This window comes from Equus caballus, chromosome X, assembly GCF_041296265.1.
Source record: "Equus caballus isolate H_3958 breed thoroughbred chromosome X, TB-T2T, whole genome shotgun sequence".
In the NCBI taxonomy this organism is placed as follows: Eukaryota; Metazoa; Chordata; class Mammalia; order Perissodactyla; family Equidae; genus Equus; species Equus caballus.
Genome location: NC_091715.1, coordinates 31,193,218 through 31,207,969, shown reverse-complemented (window position 1 = coordinate 31,207,969; position 14,752 = coordinate 31,193,218). Strand labels below are relative to the sequence as shown.

General features: G+C 39.0%; 1 protein-coding gene across 1 annotated transcript; it reads left to right on the top strand.

Annotated features, from left to right (window-relative positions):
* Positions 1-915: 915 nt before the first annotated feature.
* On the top strand, positions 916-14,444 carry DYNLT3 (dynein light chain Tctex-type 3). The gene is made up of 5 exons (XM_001489506.6): positions 916-1,147; positions 3,306-3,347; positions 11,446-11,569; positions 12,241-12,318; positions 12,626-14,444. The coding sequence occupies exons 1-5, from the start codon at positions 1,118-1,120 to the stop codon at positions 12,700-12,702; spliced, it is 351 nt and encodes a 116-aa protein (XP_001489556.2). The 5' UTR covers positions 916-1,117; the 3' UTR covers positions 12,703-14,444.
* Positions 14,445-14,752: the final 308 nt, after the last annotated feature.

The following is a 14,752-nucleotide window of genomic DNA, read 5'->3' as shown; positions in this document are numbered from 1 at the left end:
GGAGAAAAGATGCTACACTGCTGTCTTTGAAGATGAAGGAAGGGGTCCTGAGCCAAGAGATGCAGGCAGCTTCTAGAAGCCAGAAAAGGCAAGGAAATGGATTCTCCCGTGGGGGCCTCCAGAAGGAACACAGTCCTACAGACCCATTTTACATTTCTGACTTCTAGCACTATAAAATAAGAAGTTTGTGCTGCTTTAAGCTACTAAATGTATGGTAATTTGTTACAGCAGCAGTCGGAAACTAATACAGTGGTTAAGAACTTGGGTGCTGTTATCAGACTACTCGAGTTTAAACCCTTCTTCTACTACTTACTGGATATATGACTCTGGGAACCTTACTTAAACTCTCTGTACCTCAGCTTCATCTGTAAAAATGGAATGAGGGTAACAGAACCAAACCTGCTGGGTTTTTATGGGTTTAAATGAGGAAATCCTTAGGATCCTCTGGAACTTAGTAATTTTTAAATAAACGTAATCATTGTTCTGCTAGGATTTATTGTTTAATTTAGGATATTTGTACTTCCTCTCCTATAAATCAAATATTGCTTTTTACACAGTCATTGGGGAGGAGGGGTATAGGTGCATCTACTTTAGGAGTTATGTATACAGCATCTCATTTGGTCCGTACAACCAACCGTGCAATAGGTATGTTTTCATACGAAAAGACTGAGGCTGTGGGAGGTCAATTTTTCCAAGTAACATAGCTAATAAGTGGACAAATCAGAGTGCCTTGTTCACGTAGCATTAACTATGATTATTTGCTGGATTATGATGAACGACTATGTGCAAATAACCACAGTATTGGGCACTAACCCATACTGTGGAGTCTAGACTGACTGACACTACGTCCCCCAATCTGATCCACGCTGGCACAATTCCCAGCTCTTTAACACCCATCCCTTCTTTCCAGAAAGGTCGGAGGCAGCGGGGAGAAGCATTCCATCGCCTAGAACGCTGCCGGCGCCCCCTGGAAGGTGGCGCCAGTACGACACAAAGGCGGGGCCCGCGTGGGGGAACGCCCCGGGATATACACGGGGCGGGGCCTCCCCGGAGGCCAGTGCGCGGCCGCGGAGCTCGACTTGCGCGTCGCTCCGCCCTCGGGAGAGTCGGCGCCACCATGGAGGAGTACCATCGCCACTGCGACGAGGTACCGCCCCTCTGCTGCCTGCGAGCGACCCCTGCCCCCGCCCGCCTTGGTGCGGTTTCTCGGCCGGGTGGTCTCCAGGCGCTTGGTGGCCCGGAGAGTTGGGGTGCGGTGTCCTCCGAGCCCGGGTCCTCCCCTCGGGGCCGGGGATCCGCCCCGCCCGTCTCGGTCCCCCACCCGGAGACCCTGAGGGTGGGCTGGGAGTCCGGGTGGCAGGGGCGGCCGGGAGAGCTTGGGGCCGGTGGCGGGGTCGGGGACGAGGGATGGAGGGCCTGACTCGGGGTGCGTGCGGTGAGGATGGGGTGGCGGGCGCCGCCCGTCTGCAGGGCAGGCCTTGAAAACCGGTCTTCCCGGTTGCTTCCTCCGTCCCTTGGCGTCCCCAAAGCAGGTACCGCAACCCCGCGAGCGAGGCCGTGGTGGCAGAGCCGCTCCCGCTCCCGGGCACTGTCACCTGGGTGGGCTGGAAGGAGGTGCTACATGGATTACGAGCTCTTGCTTACTGACTAGCTTCCCGAAACCTCACCAGAACCCCGTGATGTCAGTTTTCATCTTCCTGTTACTGATGGGGACTCTGACCTTCATGGCAGCTAAGTGACTTGCCCAAAGTTAAAACTGCCAGGAATGACAGATGCTCCATTTGAACCCAGGCCTCTGAGTACACAACTGCAACACTGGCTTCACTTTAACCGCTAGGAGGATGAGGCCTGTTGCATTCCAGCGTAAGCTGTGACAGACCTCGAGGGCAGAATAGACAAAGACATTTTCTGTCCAGTGGTAGCCACAGGTGAATGGTGCAGTGAAAAAAAGTAGGCACGTGGTGGAGGTGCCCCATAAAATGGTGTATTGTTAGACCCCTGGAAGGGGCTTCTGATCCATTCATCTTTAGGATGAAGGCTTCTGTAGAAGCTAAAACCACATTTAAAATAGTTCTGTGAGGCAGGTAGCATACCTACTTACTTGCAGGTTCGTGGTAAAGTGTTTTTATTTTGGAAATTGAGGCACAAGCAGTTTCATCCTGAGGCATATCCTCCAACAAGTCCTGACTCCTGAGAGGGTTCTTTCTGTACTGCAGTGCGTCCTAAATACGTATATTTAAAAAGAAATAAAATTACATGTGTTATTATGGTCACCAAGTACATCCTGATTATTTGGTGACTTTCCAAATCAAAGTGAAATGGACATCATTTAATTTGTAGGCCAATTTTGAAAATAGATAAAGACCTTATTTTGTGGTAAAATGGTAATTTTAATAGGGTCAAAACATGGGAACTTTTTTCATACTATTCCTAATTATTTAGGGTGTTTTTATTCCTTCGTTGTAATTCTGTGGTGTAATTGAGTTAAGTTGAAAATATTTTAAATGTGTACTGGAGATGATACTTATTTTCAAAATTTACTTGTTTTTTGAACTAATTTTAAGTTGTGTAGTGGGATTTATGAAAATGCTGATGTCATAAAGCACCTAAAAACATCTCCTTGGAAACAAATCATATATTACCAGAAGTCTTTTGTTTTAGATTTCAGTCTTATCACACCGCCAATTGTCTATTCTAGGATACTTGGGTATCATTAATAGTTGCTTTTAACTCAAGGTTCTAACAAGCCACTCCAGAGGAAACACTAAGTTGCCAGACCTATTATAAATTATTAAAGTGACATTAATTTTGAATGTTCAAGTATTTTCATAATCTTTAATTCAGGAAAGCCACATTTTTGCCTAGCACAAGTTAAAAACAAAATTGAAAATAATCTATTAAGCATGCTCTTCTCATGGACCATTTCCTGTGTACTGATAACGCATACATCTTTATATCTACTTCCTGCTTGTTTCCTGAGCTTTACAATACAGTGACTCTCAGTCTAGGGTATTCATCAGAATCAGCAGTAAAGCACTTTTTAAACAAATGTAGTTGCCCAGGCCCTGCCCCAGACTGAATGAATCAAAATCTCCAGGGAGCTGGGTGGGGAAAGCATTCTGTAATTTTAAAAGTGTTTGGGGTAGGATTAGCAACCTCGGGAGACCTGATGCCCCTCCCCACCTTTGGTCTCCTGTCACTGATACCTGTCCAGGCCAGCCTAGAGTGTTCTGTGTATCATCATAGCTTCAGATAAAAAGATGTCTGTGTTGAAAGCAGCTTTATCAGTTGTTTTTCCCCTTTAGGTTGGCTTCAATGCTGATGAAGCCCACAATATCATTAAAGAGGTAAGTTCTACATCTGTTCACCCTGAAGCCTGCTGCACTGATTGAAATTTTGAAAACTTATGTTTTGACTTTCAGTACAAAGTTAAAAACCTTAGTATTAAAACAAGATTTTTAATATTTATTCGCTAACTTTATAGGGGTGCTTCTATGTTTTGTCGTATGCTGTCAGACATCCTGGGGCTTACTCTTAAATTGATGTTTAAGTATTGGTCTAGAAAATTGGTTTGCTGTTTTCTAAAATTGGTGACCTGCCTTTGAGTAAAAGAACTTTTATTTCAGTAGGCCAATATTATTTTAAATGTTAATGCTATAAAAGTATATATATAATATATTTTATTAAATATAATATATGTTATAAATAAAACATTTTATTAAATACATAAATATATAAAAAATACGTAGCATTAAATATATATTTAAATTTATATATATAATTATACATATAAACTTTTATAGCATTAACATTTAAAAGTCTATATATACTTATATATATTTAAAATATATATTTATATATATAATATATACACTTTTATAGCATTATATATATAAAGTATATGTATACTTTTATAGCATTAACATTTAACATGTATATATTTGACATATATATACTTTTATATAGATAAATTATGTCTAATATTACATATATGTGTCAAATAAATAAAAGACCCTAGAAATACCTGCTTTTGGCCATTGTATGCAGTTTTTACCCCAATATAATTAGAAAAGTAATCACTTAACATCTTTTAGACACTGATGTGATAGTAAATAAAAATCCTAAGAAAAATGTTGAAAGGTGAAATCTGGTCCTCCTGTTAAGCAAGTAGACCAGAAGGCCTCTTTGGGAGTCCATTCTGGCAGAACTTTAATTAAGTCTAGTGGTATCACATACAGACTACACTGCGGGTAAGGTATTTATGAACATTTTTAATAGTCATTTTTAACCGTGCCAAATCCGAGAACACAGTGAGCTGGCCCAGGAGGCATGCTTGTGCTGTGGGTATGGCTGTTGGGGCCTGTGTCCTCTCTTTTGTTGTTTGTAAGTCTGACTAGGAGTTTGTCAATTTTGTTTATCGTCTCGGAGAACCAGCTGTTTGTTTCATTGATCCTTTCTACTGCCTTTTTTGTTTCAATTGCATTTATTTCTGCTCTGATTTTTATTGTTTCCCTCCTACTGACTTTTGGCTTTGTTTGTTCTTTTTCTAATTCAGTTAGGTGTAGTTTGTGATTGCTTATTTGGGATTTTTCTTGTTTGTTAAGGTGGGCCTGTATTGCAATAAATTTCCCTCTTAGGACCACTTTTGGTACATCCCACATAAGTTGGTATGATGTGTTTTCATTTTCATTTGTCTCCAGATATTTTTTTATTTCTCCTTTAATTTCTTCAATGATCCATTGGTTCAGTAGCATATTGTTTAGTCTCCACATCTTTGTCCCTTTCTCAGCTTTTTTCTTGTAGTTAATTTCTAGTTTCATAGCATTATGGTCAGAAAATATGCTTGTTATTATTTCAATCTTCTTTAATTTATTGAGGCTTGCCTTGTTTCCCAACATATGATCTGTCCTTGAGAATGTTCCACGCACACTTGAGAAGAATGTGTATTCTGCTGTTTTTGGATGGAGTGGTCTATATATAACTATTAAGTCCATCTGGTCTAGCTTTTCATTTAGTTCCACTATTTCCTTGTTGACTTTTTGTCTGGAAGATCTATCCATTGATGTGAGTGGAGTGTTGAGGTCCTCTACTATTATTGTGTTGTTAGTATCTCATTTTAGGTTTGTTAATGGTTGCTATATGTACTTTGGTGCTCCTGTGTTGGGTGCATGGATGTTTATAACTGTTATGTCTTCTTGGTGGGATATCCCTTTGATCATTATATACTGCCCCTCTTTGTCTCACTTTACCTGCATTATCTTGAAGTCTACTTTGTCTGATATAAGAATTGCTACACCTGTTTTCTTTTATATGCCATTAGCTTGGAGTGTTATCTCCCATCCCTTCACTCTGAGCTTGTCTTTGTCATTGAAGCTGAGATGTTTCCTGGAGGCAGCATATTGTTGGGTCTTGTTCTTGAATCCATCTTGCCACTCTGTGTCTTTTTATTGGCAAGTTCAATCCATTTATATTTAGAGTGATTATTGATATATGAGGGCTTAATGCTGCCATTTTATCATTTGTTTTCTGGGGTTCGCTGGTTCGGATCCCAGATGCGGCCCTATGCACGGCTTGTCAAGCCATGCTGTAGCAGGTGTCCCACGTATGAAGCAGAGGAAGATGGGCACAGATGTTAGCTCAGGGCCAGTCTTCCTCAGCAAAAGAGTATTGGTGGCAGATGTTAGATCAGGGCTAATCTTCCTCAAAAAAAAAAAAGAAAGAAAATGGACTATCTCATCTACGAGATTTTGCATACAAACCTCATGGTAACCACTAAAGAAAAAAGTAGAGCAGAGTCACAAATAATAAATAAGGAGAAAACTAAGAAATTCAGCATAAAAAACTACCTAACTGAATTGGTAGTCTGAAATACACGGAACGAGAAACAAAGGAAATGCAGGAGAACCCTGCATTCAGGGCTTCGTAACCCCTTCTTTTTTTTTCAGGTATGAAGGCCTTCTTGAGGATTTCTTTTAGGGATGGTCTTGTGGTGCTGAACTCCCTTAGCTTTTGTTTATCTGGGAATGTTTTTATTTCTCCATCATATCTGAAGGATATTTTCACTTGATAGAGTGTTCTTGGCTGAAAGTTTTTGTCTTTCAAAGATTTGAATATATCATTCTACTCTCTCCTACCCTGTAAAGTATCTGCTGACAAAATCTGCCGAAAGCCTGATAGGGATTCCTTTGTAAGTTATTTCCTTCTGCCTGCTGCCCTTAGTATTGTTTCTTTGTCATTGACTTTTGCCAGCTTCACTACTATATGCCTTGCAGTAGGTCTTTTTGCATTGACAAAGTTAGGAGATCTGGTGGTCTTCTTCATGTGAATTTCCATCTCCTTCCCCAGGTTTGGGAAGTTCTCTGCTATTATTTCTTTGAATAAGCTTTGTGCTCCACTCTCCCTCTCTTCTCCCCGTGGAATACCTATAATCCTTATGTTGCATTTCCTGAGTGAGTTAGATATTTCTTGGAGACTTTCTTCATTTCTTTTTAGTCTTAGTTCTTTCTCCTCCTGCATCTGAAGCATTTCTGAATTTCTATCCTCAATCATGCTGATTCATTCCTTGATGATATCTGCTCTACCGTTCATGGAATCTATGTTCTGCTTTATCTCATCCATTGTGTTTTTCATCTCCAATATTTCTGCTTGGTTCTTCTTTATAGTTTCAATCTCTTTTGTGAATTAGCTCCTGAACTTGTTGAATTGTCTATCTGTATTCTCTTTTAACTCATTGAGTTTTTTTAATGATAGCTATTTTTAATTCTCTGTCATTCAGGTTATAGATTTCTGTGTCTTCAGGATTTATTTCTGGGTACTTGTCATTTTCCTTCTGGTCTGGAGATTTAATATAATTTTTCATACTGTTAGATGGTGTAAATTTGTGCTTCCACATTGTGGTAGCATTTGATTGCCACTTCTGCCCTTTGCCACTAGGTGGGGGTCAATAGCTGCATATTCTGAGCCCACTGCAACTGAGGGGACAGCTCCAAGTTGCTGAGCAGTGGCACCAGGGCGCCAGGAGGGGGAGGGGTTGCTTTGTTCTTCTGCACGATCTCAGGGACTTCCTCCTGTGCCCTCGCTATCTGCTCTTCTAGGATGTTGGCTTGATGCAGACACCCCCACCATAGCTAGTCCCCTCTGTGAGGGGCTTCCCCCCTGATTGTGAGGGACTTCAGGGATCTATGGTGTTCCCTGGGAGGACCATCACTTCCTCCCTCCTTTCCTCCCTGTGGCTACACATAATCTCCTGGTTGCTGTCTTTCCATGAGGAAGAGAAGCATTCTCTTACCTCGATCGACTTCCTCAGGGGGGCCCCAGCACCTCCACCTTCCAACACGTGGCTACATGGGTCTCTCAGATGTCTTTTGTGTTGTGCGGATGTCCTCTGTTGGAATATGTATGTCCTTTTCATTTTATCTTTGTGGGGAGAGTTTACTGGAAGAGCTTACTTTGCCGTGATGCTGATGTCCTCCCTCCTGCCATATTTTAATATTTCAGAATCATGTATTAGAACTATGTAGCTAGGCATATTTAATTACTAAAATAGAATGCAAATGTTTTCGATCCCTTAACAATGCAAAAGCACAAATGAGGGTGAATGGGAGGTAGAAGAGAGGATGGAAGTCACGGGAAGGGCAGGAGTGATAACAGCCTGATTTTTCAAAGTCGAAAGTCAAGAGAGACTGTCCTTGGTTGATGTAACATGAAGAAGAGGTTGCTCAGGTATTTGAGTAGTCTTTTAAATAGTACCTTTTTCTTTACCCACGTTCTGAACCAGAGAGTCATTAGAAAGAGAATAAAATATCACCTTTATTGTTTGTAAAGACTGGGTTGGAGATTGGAGCTTGTTTTACAAACTCCCTGCCTGCTTAGTTCAGTCCTTGGAAGAGGCTTCCAAGGGAAACTTTGAGTCAGCAGAAAGCAACACTCAGCCAGGCTAGTGCCTTTTGTTGGTCTGGGCAGAAAGGGAAGGAGAGACCAAATGTCCAAGTCTAAGGCGTTCGGGAGATTGGCTCTCCCAGATGGGAATGGTGGAACAGCAGTTGTCACCCACCAGTCAGGCAACTCACTCCACGTCTGTGGAGAGGAGTGATAACAGGTGGGGCCAGAGGCTGGGAATGCCAAGGCAAAGTCCTCTGTGTGGAAGGAAATGTGAGGAGTGGAAGAAAAGATGCATGCTTCTAGCAATGTAAATATATCGAAGTAAAAATAATGAATTCACTGTATTAAGGGAAGTGGGGGAGGAAGGTTGCTGGTGGTCTGAGGGAACTAAATTTCCATCTCTCACAGCAGGAGTTCTAGGGACACCGTCTGTAATTCATAAATCAAGAACTAGTGATGTAAATAGTATTCGGGGATGTGTAAGTAACCCTTAGAAGAAATAAACAGTTGTACGTGAAAGGTGTTTCCTCTGGGGAAGGGGACCGGGGATAGGAAAGAGAGGGGAGGGGATTCTTGCTTTTCATTTTAAGCTCTTCTGGCCTGTTGGATTTTGAAAACCATGTGCATGTGTTACTTTGAGATTTTATTAAAGTAAAAGAACTATGCTTAAACTGGGATATACATGCTTTGCAGTGGCTAGAAGGTGCTGGAAGCCACTGGGTGCAATTTAGAGCACCAATTTTTTTACTTAAATATTTGCAAAAGGGAGTTAAATAATATAAATAATTTAACTGTGGGGCTGGCCCCGTGGCTGAGTGGTTAAGTTCGAACGCTCCGCTTGGGTGTCCCAGGGTTTTGCCAGTTTGGATCCTGGGCGTGAACATGGCTCCACTCATCAGGCCATGCTGAGGTGGCGTCCCACATAGCACAACCAGAGGGACCCACAACTAAAATATACAACTATGTACCAGGGGGCTTTGGGGAGAAAAAGCAAAAAAAAAATCTTTAAAAAAATAATTTAACTGAAAACATTTTTTAATGAAAACAAACTCTAACACATTATGGAGACAAAAGCAAGCTTTGCTTGAATTTTTTATATGAAATATGAAACTTCAAAGAAATCTCACGTTTGCTTCAGGTGACTTTCAGCTGCATGTCCATCCTCTTCCCTCCCCCTTCCTTCCCATGAGCCAACTCTCTGCCATTGAGGCATTGGAAAGGCTTGAGAGAGAGCGAGCACTATTTTAAAACATTTCAGCACTTCCTGGATGATTACACAATTTCAGCAGGTATTTCTGTTTTCCTTATCTGTTGCTGATCACCTTATTTTCTTTCCTTTGATTCCTTGCTCTGAACCCCTATGCTAATATTTTTTCCCCTCAGAAGTCTTAGAGCCACTCACTCATCAGCGATATGCATATATTTTATGTATTGTCAGGAATGGAATTTGTCCCTAAACAAATTCTCAAAGAAAAAGTGAGTCACAAATGGAATGAACTTGGAACTTAGTCTAAAGTATATTTGATTCGGGTTGCCCAGAGAGTGTATCAAAGCCACTATTACTTCAACACAAACATTTATTGAGTGCCTGCTACATGCCCAGGTCCTGAATTTGGCCCTGGGAACATAAAACAGGTGAAGGACCTCGTTATCTAGTGGGCCTCCTGGTTACTGGTAATTGCGAAAGCGAAATGTTAATTAATAGCAATTAACAGGATATTTGCAGTGGGATCCTCAGCCCTGTGATGTTTTCTGTTGTTTAGAGCAGAACTTGAAGTGTTCCTATTAGAAAACCTGAAAGAAAAACCAGTGCTCTTAGTTTCCCATGAAGGAAAAGCAGTCTGGGGAGAGGAAGAGGTTTGCCCAAAGGGCACGAACTTAGGAATGATAAAGCCGGAATTAAAACCCTGTTCCCCTGTCCCTGGGGCCACTGGTCCCCCTAACTCTGTCATGTTATTGAACATTCTAGAATAATTTGAGCCACTTTACTTTCTTTAGCATTTCTAAATTTAATTTCTTTTTTTACATTTTATCATCAATGAAGATTTTATACTATCCAGCTTAACATTCCATATTAATTTGTGCCTTTATGAATCTTTAGTCCAGTTGTAGTAAATGAAAGCTGCGCGCGTGCGTGTGTGTGTGTGTGTGTGTTAGTTATTAAGCTGGATTCTATGCATGAATTGAATGAGTGCTTTATTGTCCAGGCTCTGTCGCTTGAATATAAAATAATAGCAGTAAAATAAGTCAGAGAAAGACAAATACTGTATGATCTCACTTATATATGGAATCTAAAATAGCCAAACTCACAGAAACAGAGGTTGCGGGGGTTGGGGGGTTGTGAGGGTGGGGGGCCCAGGGGAGGGGAATTGGGGAGATGTTGGTCAAAGGGTACAGACTTCGAGCTATAAGATGAATAAGTCCTGGGGGTATAATGTAGAGCATAGTGGCAATAGTTAATAATACTGTATTGTATACTTGAAAGTTGCTGAGAGTAGATCTTAAATGTTCTCACCGGACACACACACACACGCACACAAAAGATAACTATGTGAGGAGATGAATGTGTTAACTAACCTTATTGTGGTAATCACTTCACAGTATATATGTGTATCAAATCATCACATTGTACACCTTAAACTTACACAATATTATTTGTCAATTATATCTCAATAAAACTGCAAATATAAAATAACAGCAATAATAATGATGATGATAATATCATTGCTTATGTACTTATCCTGTGGCAGTCGCTGTGTTTGAGCACTTGGCATTCATGGTCTCACCTCATCCTAACAACAACCTGATAAGATGAGGCTGTTATCCCTACTTTGTGGATTAGGAAAATAGGGGCTTCAAGAGGTTAAGTCACTTCAGAAGGTCACACAGCAAGTAGGTGGCAGAGTTGACCTTAAAACCTAAGACTGTGATACTAAACCAGTGTTGTTAATCAGGCATCAGAAATGGATGCAGGTAAGCACTGTGGAAAATTATTTAACTTTCTCTTTCTAGAATACCGGAAAGGTAGTGTTCGTCGATGATTTACTTATAGTGGCAAGTGTGTTAATTGTTTTATAGCTAAGCAATTATATAACATGAATGAGAATATAATTATTATACATGAGAATTATATTTTTAAATTGATCACATCCTTTGTTTCTAGCATCTGAAACCTAGTTCAAATGCCAGCTGGTTCCAAGCTGTTCTTTAACCAATTGGTATCACCCTTTTGTAATATCCACCCGCATCCATAATCCTTTTATGACATAACTTATCACACTTGGTTACCCTTCCTTGTGTCATAGAGTTCTTTTATTAGCTTCTCTGCTAGATTGTTCAGTTCTTTACAACAGAGGCCATGCCATATTTATCTTTATATGACACATAGTATCTCACAGAGAGATAATGCATGCAGAAATGCTTTGAAAATTCTAAAATAATTAGACACAATGCATAATAAATATTTCCCAAGATGCTTTATTGGGTTATAAATATATTTCATGTTTTGAATAATTTTTGCTGCAATTTGTGTATAATTTGTTTGATTATCCTCTACCCTTTTAGTGTATAGATGGGGTCTTAGGTGGTGAAGATTATAATCAGAACAACATCAACCAGTGGACTGCAAGCATAGTGGAACAGTCCTTAGCACATTTGGTTAAGTTGGGAAAAGCTTATAAATATATTGGTAAGTATCACCATCTTTTATCCCTAGTTTACTCACCTTTGTCCTTGTGGTTTTCTCTGAATTTGGAGAATGTAAATGAGTGATAGACAATCAAGTTGGATACTAATCGGGTATGAAGGACTTCTGACTTATTCATCCAAAGATAATATATAATAATACCTAAAAGATGGAGCTCTTTAGCTACTTAAAAGCAGTTTGAACTCCTGCCAACCATCTGCTTGCCCTTGGTAGCATCCTCTTTTACGTTTCCATCAGTTATCCCTTTCCATCAAAACCCACTCAGGCCTACTGTCTTCCTTTCAATAGCCCCATGCCTCCTTACATGTAGGTCTGTGAAGTGCCATGCAAAAATTGTTTGTAAAGTGGAGTCTTTTCTTCATTTCTGTGTCTGAATTATGCCCATGGAACAAGGCACATAATTTGGCCGAGATTTTTCCTGCACTGTAGTCACCAATTGTTGTGGCAATGGGCAACAAACAGACGGGACCCAGTGGGGTCGGTATCGTGGTGGTACATAATCAAGATGAGAGTCTTATTTTTTTCAGTCCATTTGCTGAATGTTTTGTTTTCTGTTACTTTTACAGCTTTTAGAGCTCTGAACTCAAACACTTAGATCTTAGGGGTCTTTTCCTTTGTTTATAAATGTTCTCACTCTGCACCTTTATTTTTAGTGACCTGTGCAGTGGTCCAGAGAAGTGCATATGGCTTTCACACGGCCAGCTCATGTTTTTGGGATACTACATCTGACGGTAAGAGACCTTAAGCTGATTCAAACCAAGTCCAACTTCTAGCATACAGTGTACTTATTATCGAATGCTTATTTATTTCCAATTAAATTATGAAAAGACACTTATCAACAAAATTGCTTTGTACCTAGTCACAAGTATGCCTTCAGAAAAATATGAGATGTGAGGGTTTAACAGATTGCAGGAAATAAGAAACTAAAACCTATGAAAAATGTATACATATATATATATATATATATATATATATATATTCTCTGGTAATTTTGATGTTTTTCTGGTATTTCAAAGTCCTCTTTTTGTGTATTTTCAGGAACCTGTACTGTAAGATGGGAGAACCGAACCATGAACTGTATCGTCAATGTTTTTGCCATTGCTATTGTCCTGTGATGGACTAAAAATGTTTGGCCAAAGCCATTAACTTAAGAATTTGTCAGTGTATCCTTTCTAAAAAGAGTAGTAGTTACTCATTAATGTGCTAGATGACAAGTGTGCAGTATGCTTCCAAGCTATCAACAAAAACTGAATATTATAAGCAAGCAATCTCATAGTAAATTGGGAGATTATCTCATATTCTATACAGCATCATTTAAATAAGAACATTTGACATCAGCGAAAAACAAATACGGAAACATGGCATGACGTGAAAATATAATCTTACATTTACACGGGCTTTTCACTAACATTACATACCTAAGGAGATGGGGAAATCCATTTAGATAAAAAAATCCTCTTTCAGCTAGAGAAATTAGCAGGGATAAATATCTGAACAAAAAACATTGCAAGGTTAAAGGTGGAGAAAATAATAATTAGCTAACACTTCTTGGGTTTTATTTCTTCTCACCAGTTGTACATATGGTTTAGTGGAAAGTAATTTTGCTCCTTTTTTTCCTATCAACTAATATTACAGTAGCAACTATTATTAACCAGTTTACTTTTTCTGAGAATTGTTAAGACAGTTTTTTAAATTTCAAGTTCTTGGACTTACATTTTAGGGCAAATTAAATCTGGTAACCCGAATTCCGTAGTTAAAATTAGTTTCAGTATATGATGGAAAGGATCTGACTCTAACAGCTGCCTTACAAATCACTCATTCCATGGGGAACATTTATTGAATGCCTATCATGAGCATATTTCTCTGCTAGGCATTACAGTTGTCAATATGTCGTTCAAATTCTAAGTTTCTTTGGCACCTGTTCATTCAGACAACTAACATTTATTATTTGGGGAAGACAAAAAAAAGAGTTGTTTTACAAGAGAGGAAAAAAAGTGAATCTGGTTATTCATGTAGCAGTAAGCAAAATGGAAAGCACTTACGCTGACAGAGAATTATGGATGTAATTTTAAGAATTGCTCCTAGCAAGTAAAAAAATACATAAAATATGCAACTCTTAGTTAAAGGCCTTATTAGCAGTTTAACTATATAAGTAGTAAATGTTGTCATTGCTTTAGTTAAAACCATCTGTAAATAATTTTAAATACTAATTGTGTGGGGTTCAAATTGAGTAGAATAAAGTATAAATTAAAAGTATACAATCATTAGCAGGTTATTGAAAATCTCAGGGTATATGGAATGTAGTTCAATTTATTAAGAAAATAAAACATGAAAAATTAGGGTACAAGGCTGGCCACCAAATGCGAAGTCAATCTGCTATTTAACTTTGAAAACAAGCAATTTTACATATTACCACTAACACTAATACATATAGGTGATGGAACCATGATTCATTGAATTTTGGGGGTAAAGAAAAGCTTAGTATTAGTATTGACAATATTAAGATAGTATTCTTGTAGGAATGCTATGTGCATGTTTGATATTTTGCTGAGTAATGAATTGTTCAATATTTAAGGAGAATATTAAGAAAACACAAGGGTAGAGTTTGATACAGCGACCGACATTTTTGGCACATCAAAAATTCTCATAGTCATTACCTTTATGTTACTTTACGCTACTGGCTTTTGTGCCCTTGAAGATTCTAACAGTGACCAAAATATCTGTGTGGTTAAGGCTCACTTTGATTATTGTTATTGAAGCCTGATTTTAAAAGAATAATAATCAAAAATACCTCGTGAACTTGCTATCTGCTCTGTTTCTAGTTAAAATATAATAAAGATTATCTGCCTGTGCTGTACTCTTGCTTCTAGGTAATCATTGAATGGTTACAGAAATGGCATTGTGCTTACTCTTAAAAATTCTAAATAGGAGGAATGAGGAAGAGAAATGAAGGTCGGACCACATAGATACATTGTACAGAATAAATACCATTAAAATAGTAACCTAAACCCAGTATTCACCATTACAACATAATTAATAGCTTCTATTTTATGCCTTTTATGATTTTAACACAAAATTTCACTTAAAAAATGTCAGTGTAAAATGTGTTCTGGAACTATTGATTAGCTTTTAATGACTATTTTTGGCAAGGAATTTTGTCCTATT

Excerpts from the sequence above, each read along its gene's own strand:
- DYNLT3 (XM_001489506.6), top strand. The coding sequence starts at position 1,118 with ATGGAGGAGTACCATCGCCACTGCGACGAG. Across the intron at positions 3,348-11,445 it reads CCCACAATATCATTAAAGAG|TGTATAGATGGGGTCTTAGG; the intron begins GTAAGTTCTACA and ends CTACCCTTTTAG. Across the intron at positions 12,319-12,625 it reads TTGGGATACTACATCTGACG|GAACCTGTACTGTAAGATGG; the intron begins GTAAGAGACCTT and ends GTGTATTTTCAG.